The sequence below is a fragment of the Saccostrea cucullata genome, unplaced genomic scaffold (genome assembly GCF_032062105.1).
Source record: "Saccostrea cucullata isolate Sc308-1 unplaced genomic scaffold, CSIRO_AGI_Scuc_v1 ctg7686, whole genome shotgun sequence".
Lineage (NCBI taxonomy): Eukaryota > Metazoa > Mollusca > Bivalvia > Ostreida > Ostreidae > Saccostrea > Saccostrea cuccullata.
The window spans coordinates 53,868-64,246 of NW_026935970.1; the positions used below are offsets into that span (position 1 = coordinate 53,868).

The 10,379-nt window shown below is 31.4% G+C and overlaps 1 protein-coding gene and 1 pseudogene across 1 annotated transcript; one reads left to right on the forward strand and one right to left on the reverse strand.

Moving 5' to 3' along the window:
• Nucleotides 1-1,660: 1,660 nt before the first annotated feature.
• On the forward strand, nucleotides 1,661-2,569 carry LOC134244381 (uncharacterized; annotated as a pseudogene).
• Nucleotides 2,570-3,350: 781 nt separating this feature from the next.
• Nucleotides 3,351-7,245, reverse strand: LOC134244380 (mitochondrial inner membrane protease ATP23 homolog). The gene is made up of 6 exons (XM_062726658.1): nucleotides 7,062-7,245; nucleotides 6,486-6,531; nucleotides 6,208-6,289; nucleotides 4,837-4,968; nucleotides 4,596-4,679; nucleotides 3,351-3,570 (listed from the first exon to the last, which is right to left on the reverse strand). Exons 1-6 carry the CDS (start codon nucleotides 7,243-7,245, stop codon nucleotides 3,355-3,357), a joined length of 744 nt encoding a protein of 247 aa, XP_062582642.1. The 3' UTR covers nucleotides 3,351-3,354.
• Nucleotides 7,246-10,379: the final 3,134 nt, after the last annotated feature.

Here is a 10,379-nt window from a genome sequence, read left to right on the forward strand (position 1 = left end):
AATGTCAAATATATCGAACTAGGAGACCCCCTCCCCCATTCTCGATCCAGAGTTGTCGTTCCTGCTACCACATGCACATTTGTCAACGCTTGTTTTACAAGATTCTTAGAAAAATTGTAAAAGATTGAAAGTTGTATTAATAATTGTTTTAATCATATTTCTTATCAGAAAACATTATTTATTTTAATTTATTACGCCTTAAAAGTATTTTTTAATTAAGATTTTAATTTTTACTCCGCAAAATATAGTTCCCTTAAAACATTGAAAATAAGTCGTTTTGAGGGATTATAAATCTAAAATAGATGATGAATTATCATCTTCATCGATAATTACAATATAATAAATTCATTACTATAAATTTAAACGTCTCCATTTGAGTGAAAAATTCTCGAGAGGGACGTTAAACAATATACAATCAATCAATCAATCAAATTTCCACCGTTTAAAAGAACAATATACGGTTTATTGCATATCTTTGCCCCCACAAAAGTCAAATTTTGAAAAATTCTTGAAATATGTGCTGAATTCTATAAATTGTATGAGAAATATATAAAGTAACAGAACATTTTAAAGTTTCAAAGTAGTTTATTGACAATTTTTGTTTTTATGACGTCACAAACTAGTCCGATTTTATATCATTTTTTCAGAAAGAGGACAAAATGGACAAAAGAAGTCGGTTCACTTTATGCATAAAATGGTCCTGTAAATATACCAACTGATTGATCAACACTTGATTTTCTATTTGAAGCATTGAAATAAAATAGAGACTTGATGCTTTCATATCGTATTGAAAATTATCTCCTAAAAGTCTTGGAGAACTGGCTTTATGAAATTGCTATGTTCTTGAATTTTTAGGTAAACAGGTATAATTGAGACTTTCAGGGAAGAAAAATAATATGAGCGCACTCTCTGATTTAAAAAATAAAAATGTCTTTTAATCTCCAGAAACGGTTCTATCATTTACTAGCTGCATATTTTAGATCAGAGGTTGCGCTCTATATTAAATATTAAAAAATAGCTTTAAAAATTGGCCGTTTTTGTACACTTTTTCAGTGTCACCAATTGCAAAGATCTAGGTGATATTCAATGCATTGTTAAATAAACTATGGTGTTTCAGATTTTCAGAAATACACAGGGCCAAATAACGCAAAAGTGAACCTTGTTCTTTCAACAATTTTAGCTTTAAAATTCATAGAGCGCAAGCTTGCTCAGGAACGATGTTTACATATTTCATTGATATTATCAGTCTACACATTATATCAAAATATTGATCCTGATCAGACCTGCGCTCGGTGACTTTTACTCAAAATATCGACGTAACATATACATTTTTCTGTAGAATTCATGGAAATTTTAAATTTACATCATTTTCGTGACGTCATTACAAACATATGACGTCATTTCTTATAAAGATATTCAGTGCTTTGAAGTCAATATATATTCCCCTGTTTAAGAACATAATAAAATATTTCTCCATCAAAGTTTGATTTGAGGGGCAAATATTCATATTGGATACTACCAAATAAAGTTCTTTGTACAAGAATATTGTACAACGAGCGTTGACAGAAATGTGTGTTTTTTAAGACAATTAATCATTTGTTTAATTTATCGTTTATTTATAGATCAACAAAAGAAGTACATTTTGTTTGCCTTTTTATTTATGGAGGATTTGAACAAGAATTCTGTGACAGCGACAGACTTGTTTACACTTCAAAGAATGTGGGACTAACATGTACTAGATCTGGCCAACAACGGTAAGTTATATATATATACTTCTGTTCTTTGTACATGTAAATGTTACATAGAGGCTAATGTTGATAATTCTCTGTCATTAGAGAGCTATGTAGAATTAAAATCAAGAAAGTATATTAAATCGTCGTTTTCAAATCCAGGTGTACATAATAGCAACAAGATATTGAAAAAAAAATACACTAAATTCTTCTCGATCTTTAAATTATTTATAGCTTTATTTTTCAATTCTTAACGATGGCTTCTGTTTTAACCGTTAGACTTAGAAAATCTCAACGATAGACTTTTATTGACAAAAGCACATGATTTTAATTAAGTATAAATAAACCGGGTATATGTACTTAGTTCTCCTTGACTTTTTTTGAAATCAAATACCCCCAATAATTTCTTCATTTTATGGAAACGTCTAATTCACATAAATTATTTGTATAATAAATTTTTATTTTTATATTTAGGCAACGTAGAAGCAGCTGAAAAGTATCAAAGAATCTTAGAGGACACTGAGGAAACAATTTTTTAATGTAAATATTCACAAGTTCTATTTTTTCCTCTCACCGATATTAATCAAAATCCAGGGATTGTATCGCTTTTAAAGATTTAAATTCTATTATCATTACAGATCAAAAGATTTCAGCACCACCTTAGTAAAACTAGAGCTTACTTCGCCCTGAACAAGGATCCCCAGCTACAGACACTAAGCTCCACATTCTGGTTTAGAAGATCGAACTTTGTTGAGAGGACAGCCATAAAATTGAGAAAGCTGTTGGGCCAGCAAGATCCGCAGGACTTCTTCATGATAAATTTTCATGATTTGAACTAGCTAGTGGAAATGCAGAATTGTCAGAGACATTGAGATAGAGACTAGAAATAGAGACTTTGATTCTGCCCAATCAACCGTGACCTTCACTGACCAACAATTGTCATCTTCAACTAGTCAACAGCATTATCATCAATCTTGCATCATCTAATCTAAAATCAACTTTTTTTCATTTTTGTAAATATTCATTTGATTAAGCATTTATTTTTTTTCTTTTCCATTCAAATTTCATGTTTTTCAAATGATACACACATTTCCATTCATTCATCATACACGTACTCATCTTCATTTTGGAACAATCATGTACCGGGTAAATAAACTCATTTTTTCATTGTCTTCAAATTTGTACTTTTTGTTTCCATGATTCATAAAATTGTGTTGCATAGAGAGAAATATAATGGTTAGCGTCAAAATTGATTTCTAAACCAAGATTAATATTGGATGCTCTTATAAAATATGTATGATTGTCTCTTCATCTTTCATAAGCTGCTAAAACTTACAAGTCTTTCCCTGTTCCTAACATGGAATTAAACAATTCACTCATTGACAGTTTGTAATGGGAAAGGGAGACAAAAACTAGCTGTTCATCATCAACATTGTAGAAAATGGGGTTGCATAATGATCTGCTTATGAATTTAAGCAAACCCTAGAGCCCATAGTCAGTCTGGATCTCAACATAAACTCTGCTATAACAATAATTCTAGAGCATGTAACTGTAGTTTCATTGAAAAATTTAAACATTCTGCGAAAAAAACAGAGTGACACAAATGACCTTTTTAATAAATTTATTAGAAGAATCTAAATTTAGGAAATCTATTTTCTTCTTGGTTTTTCATCCTGAGATATTTATCATAGTAGCCTGCATCCGAGAGTTTATGAGAATCAAACGGTGTGACGTCATTATAACATTTATCAAACACTCTGTCTATCACTTGTCTCCCCTTCTCTTCTGTGATATTCCTTGTTGTCATGATGGATCGTAATGCATGCTTCCTCACACAGTCCTGTCAAAGGTACAAAAATAAACCAAAGGTTAGTGCTGGTCTTGTGCCCTGTTCACACGACGAGTTTAATTCGCAGTAAATTAATGCGAAGTAAACTAATGCGAATCAAATTAATGCGAATTAAATTGCGTTCACACGACAGCTAATGCGAAGTAAACTAATGCGAATTAGATTTCTTCTTCTACAGTAAGTCTATTATGACATCATTTGTAAATCACGTCATGTATATGCAGAGCCATCCTTTGATACATCATGTAGTGGCTACAGGTATTCATTGATTTTAGTGATTAACATACTTTCCCTCAATTTTTGAACCAAGTATAGCACAAATACCTATATATAACCACCAACACGTGTCCTGTGACTTAATTCTAGCCTTACGCATGCGTCAAAATTTAATTCGAATTAGCTTCGCTTAGCGTTCACACGGAGCTAATGCGAAGTAATTTAATGCGCAGTAAATTAATTCGAATTAAACTAATGCGCATTAAATTCTCGTGTGAACGCTAAGCGAAGCTAATTCGCAGTAAACTTACGTTTAATTTGAATTAAACTCTCCGTGTGAACAGGGCATTGATTTTACTGCATCTTTAATAAAATATACTTATCTGACTTTTTAAAAATTCTTAAGTGAAACATAGAACCCCCTATTGTTTTCCTATCCTATGGTTGGAGCAATATAATTTGAACATAGTGAACCAGCCCTTTTTTAAGAAATTTTAATTATCTCCCTTGGAAGAGGATTGTGCAAAACAATGCATTTGAACTGGTCTAAACCCAGTTATTCTAAGATCATGTTTTTTGCTTGTTCAAAAGTGATCCAAAGTATGTGGAGAATTCAGACATGTTATGATTTTTATAACCAGTTTGACAACCAATAAATAGGCATTTCATGGTTATTAACCAGGGTTAGTTCCTTTCATTTCAATACATGCACTTAATATAAAACCATATTTACTTGTATGTACAACCATACCAAGACAGAAAACAGTATAAGACCTCTTCCACAATACTTGTACATGTACCTTGTGTTTGTTCCTGATGTCAAAACCCGTATTGTTCAGGAGGCTACTTATGATTCCACAGTCCGCAAAAGCTGCAGCACGAATCTGTAAAACAAAAATAATGCAATCAAATCAAGAACATCATTTCTAATTTCGTACAATGGTGGTAGTTTAATTGCACATTTTGCATGCTATGCAATGAAATCAAGCTCAACAATTATGATGGTAACAAACACTGATTTAGAATATGAACAGGAAATACCTCTGTACAGGCTAAGTGTTCAATCTTGGTAAAATCAACTTTAGCTCGACAATCATCAAAGGCGTGTGTCATTTCATGGAACAAGAGTTTACAAGTGGCAGAGGGAGGGATGTTTGTGTGACAAAGTACAATCTATCAATGACAAAAAATAGATATTAGGCCAACTTTAGAAAAATGTTTGGTTGCCCAATTTAGGGTGAAAATATTGGGTCAGTAGGTAAATGAGGTAGTTAAGAAAATTATTTTTTTTTTTCAAAAAAAATTCAATGCCAGTTTTTAAAATTGTATTATCCAGAGTACATTAAAGAAATCCTGGAGGTTAAAAAAAAAGTTTTGAGTCTTGCCAACATCATTCATATCCAGTTGGTCAGGAGAGGGCAACCAACAATTTTAAAAGATGGCCAAATCAAATTTAAATACAATATTTATTTTCATATCAAATGTTCTACAAATAAAACTATGGGGGATGTCTTGATTTGAAAAAAAAATACTAAAAAAAAAACTTCGATCTAAACTACCTGAGGGTATACCACTGGGAGTAATTCCTTGAACAAACTTGAATTTACACTACCTGAGAATGTTTCCATATGCTTCTATATCAAGAAGACTGACCATTAATTTGCTGTTCTTGATTTTTAAGGTTAAGTGCTCTTTATTGTTTCTTATACAATATTCATAATGTAAAAATTTGATCCCCCATGGTGGTCCTACCCTACCCCTGGAGGCCATGATCTGAAGAAACTTGAATATAAATGTCTATGTAATAAGGGTTTCATATCAGTGAAACTTTTCTTGCTCAATCATTATGGTTCTTGAGATTTTGAAAGATGACAGTATATTTTCAAAAATTCTTAATTGTCTTCCCTTAAAGGTGTTGACCTCCATTTGAACAAACTTGAATTCCCTTCAACCGAGGATGCTTTGTGGCAAGTTTGGTTGAAATTGATGTCATGGCTATTATAAAGAAGAAGTAAAAAATGTAAAAAGTAAAGAAGAAAGATTCTCATGCTAAAGAAATGTTCTGGTAAAGTGCACCATCTTTACAGGTTTGTTTCAGCTTAAGGCTTATTTCATTTCAGGGTACACGTGTACTTGCATGGGGATAGATCTGCTACAAAAAAAACTTTGACCTCTTTGAGCATACAGTTCTGTTTATCATTTCTGTTCTGGAGAATCTGTATTTTAGTAATAATTAGAGTACAAGTCTCCCACTTAACAGAAATACAAGGTTTAAATAAAGGTTTAAGTGATATCCAACATATTATCCCTTGCATAGTACTTGCATTGTACTTGCACTTGGTTGGGGTTGGGGTCATATCTACCTTAAATTTTTCTAACATTGTTTGTGTTCAACCAAACTTTTTTTCTTACTTGATTTGTGTTTGGGTCATAACCACCACTGACTTTTTTCTCACATTTCTCAACAGATATGTTTCTTCTCAAATTAAAGTCACTGGAAAAATGAATCAAACTATATTCATTAATCTTAAATAAATGAGGATTTTTTCAAGTGTATGTTATGTTGTATGAATCGATCAACATCACTAATGTAACCATTTACACGAAATCTTAATCATGTGAATTCTGGAAATCATGAAGTAAATTACACACAGAAAGTTTATTTGTTGTGTTACTTATTTATTACTTACCATCCATGCTCCCTAAGAGCTTCTCTTAATATCCTTAATTCTGGGCCTACATACAACAAATAAGTGTGTAAGCATATACTTGTATATATGACAGTACATGTAGATTTTGAGCAATAACCAAAGTCCCCAATATTATAAAGCATTTTACAGGACCATCAAAGGATCCCGTCGAATTTTAAAACTAAACAAAATCATCATAACAAAATATCTAAGCCTAGCAAAATTTTACATGTATAATCAGTGATAATTGAGTACAATGACTTAAAATAGAGATGGAATTTCATAATATACGCTGAGTCAGGATAATCTATGGCTGAATTACATCATACATGTCTCTGATTACATGTAACACTGACAGAATAGTCACAGCAGTTCGAATTTACTCGTCACATGCCAATATAGTGACAAAATTATAAAGCTTTTGCAGACATATCCTAAAAAGGTTAGAACTAATAAAGAATTCTCATTCAATATTTCAATGCTATTCATATTTTCACGTATATGAGTCTATCCTTCAAAAGAATTATATGATTTATTCCATTTACTGTATTTCTTCGAGGAAATTCGGGAACTTACAATGTGTAAAACATTTCACTATCTTCTTTTCTATCACAGTTACAGATCTTCTGTTTAACATAGAATATTCTTTATAAAGTTCTGGATTTTTTCGCTCTGGGTAGAGTGGATACCCGTAGTCTTCTTCAAATGATTCTCGTAGTTTTTCATTTTTCGTTGATTTTCCATCGGACTCGTCCTTCATGTTCACAATAATTTGTTTTTGTCACTTCGTTCCTTAAGATGTCGATTTGGGCATTTCTTTCTCGCTCTTTCACCTGTTTTTTACCACAACATGTACAACGGACTGCTAAAATTCTTTCATAGAACTGGAATGATTCGATGCTTCTAGCAACGTTTCACTGAAGCGTCATTGTTTTTACCTTAATGTGCTTGTCTTATGTACAATTTTATGTATTACATTCGTGTATCCCCCCCCCCCAAAAAAAAATATGATAGGCTAGGTAAATTTGTTATGAAAATTAAAAAAAAAAAGCCTTATTTTACAAAATGTTATTTTTTATTATTATAGACGTATCAATATAAGTTTATTCATGTCTTGCATTTTATAATTATTTACGGCTATGTCCCCTTAATGTTTTTTTTTTAATTTGTATTTTTTTGGGGGGTGGGGGTGGGGGTGGTATTAAATCAGGTGGGCGAGGGGGGCTAATTGATGAATTTCTTTTCGGTTCCATGGGTGCACGAAGACTGATTTCCATTTTCTTTTCTCTTCCAAGCATGTTTAACTTTACTGTTTTTAATAAATTATATTTTTTACTTTTTATTTTGAATATTTTACGAAATTCAAACTGGCTAGTTATTACTTTAGGGTTTTATTATTTTTTTTTAAATATATTTTTCAATTTGTAATACTTTAGTAATACAAAAATAGACAACAGCCCGAGAAATATGGAGGGGGGGTCAAGTTCTGTTCAATTTAAATGTTCTGGACAGCTGCATTCCCTCCCTTGAGCGAATTTGATTTCCTTGGATGTGTCCACCTATATCTTACCTTATTACATATCCCTAGTCATTAGCCAAAATCAGCAATATTTTCTTTTTTCTTTGAACTGGAATTCCCAAAAAAAGCATCAGTATTCTTTTCATTCGTTAATATTTCGAACTCCAAATCTACACAAATCATTTCGTATAATGTGATATTAAATGCATAATTATCATAAAATTCGCCCACAGTGCATCGCGGGGTTGCACATTAATGATTGCTATCCGCCAAAGTAGTTTGCAATGTTAATTGTTTTACATATAAAGACAACAAAACAAGGCTAGGAAAACACTCAAAACCTGGTGATACGGTAAAACACGGTCGCTGTTACTTGTCATAGAGTCATGCATCAAAATTGTCATTTTCTGGCCCCCGGGCGATTATTGCGGTCTTACTATGCAAAAGATAAGTAAAAACTAGCACTGTTGTTTTTGAGGATCTGTGACAGGAGAAAGAACAGTGTGTGAATTCTTTAGGGAAGTTATCTGTGAATTCTTTTCTATATTTTCTTCTGGATTTTGTTTTAATTGGATTAACAGGTTGTAGATGTGAATGATTTAATCCACTAACGTTATAGACCAATTCACAGAAGAACCTTAAAGAACTACCGAAATATTTGGTTTGTAAGTATATCACATAAAATATAATTACAGATTATGAACTAAATACAATCTATCTATACACTGATACACTGATACAGTGTAGATCAATGTCTTACTGTAGATCAGTAGATCAGTATCTTGAAGGTATATACATGTACCTTTTCTTTAAAAAAATATAGAGAGACGGTCAAGATTCGTAACTTTGTAATCAACTGTTATAATGGAGAAAAGGCTGATTCAAGAAGACATCTTCAAGTCATTTAAAAATTTAAATATCTGATACCCCAAAAGACTTCCTTGTCGAACGCCAAATGACGAGAAAAACAAATTAAAGAGAAATATTGTTTTATAATACTAAAAATGCCAAACATTTAGTATAAATTTATACTTATATGTAATTATAATTTGATGTTAAAGACAATATCAAATAAAAATATATTATTATACCAAAAACACGAAATCTGAATGTCTCTTTAAGTACCATTTAAATAAGTGAATTCAAATTTGATTGACGAAATGTGTATAATGACATTCGATAATTAAGAAAAGCTCTCACGACTTCCTCGTGTGACGTGACACAATAATGTAATCATTAGACTGTTTCTTCAGCGCCAGAGGTAACGCCAACTATCATAAATACACATTTTTCTCATTTCAAGATGGCCGACAATATATGTTATTATTACCAGGTAATAATATTGTCTGTAATATTGCAAAGAAGGTGTTATTTTGTCTAAGGACTATATTGTAAGTTCTCATAAAACCTTAGACGTAGGTGCGGATGCAAAGAAGGCATTGCCAAATATGTTCCACTTACGATTTTCCCACTGGCCCAGAAGTATTACATGTATTTTTTTCCTTTTGTTTTTTTTAAAGGATATAAGTAAAAAGGACAATGAAATGACTTGGGACCTATCTAATGTTTTCAGCCCTTGGATTCAGCCGTTGTAATGTAAAAATACATACTTTGTTTATAACCATCCCTCTTTTGCCTGTATCAAAGTTTGTTATATGCACATACTGTGGCTATATTGTCGTAAATATCGATTTGTGTCTTCTCTTTCATTCTTCATAGAGTTTATCCTTATAATAATGATATTCAAAACACATACATGTACAGTGCCTTTACATGTTTATTGGTCAGTTCATACAGTGTGCGTCATTCTAAGATATGGTATAATTTATATATAGTCATTCATTGAATTCTATTTTATAATTAAGTTATAGTATAACCGGTGTCATATAACTATCTTTATTACTATTTTAAAAATCAACCGTTTCTCAACATAAGCGTTTGATAAAATTAAATTTAGCGACATCGGAATAATTTAACTTTCATTGTTTTTAAGGGTAATTTATATACGTTGAACATTAAAATCCGCAAAATTAAAAATAGGAGATAATGATTTGAATTAATTAGCAATTTTAAGACCTTCGCCATTTAATTTGAAAAAAAAAATATCAACAGGAAGTGCCAATCTCTTTTTACAAAAGGTGATTGTTTTAGAAACCGAGGAAGCAGACAGTTGAGGTTTTCAGTTGATATTCATACATTATACATGTTTTGATAATTGTTAAAATTTTGATTTCACTGTTACTTATATGTAAAATATATGGTGAAATCAAAATTTTAACAATTATCAAAACATGTTCATGAAAAATGTAGATATATAATGAACAGTAATCAAACTCAAAAGTCGATCGAAACTATTAATTAAAATTAAATACCAT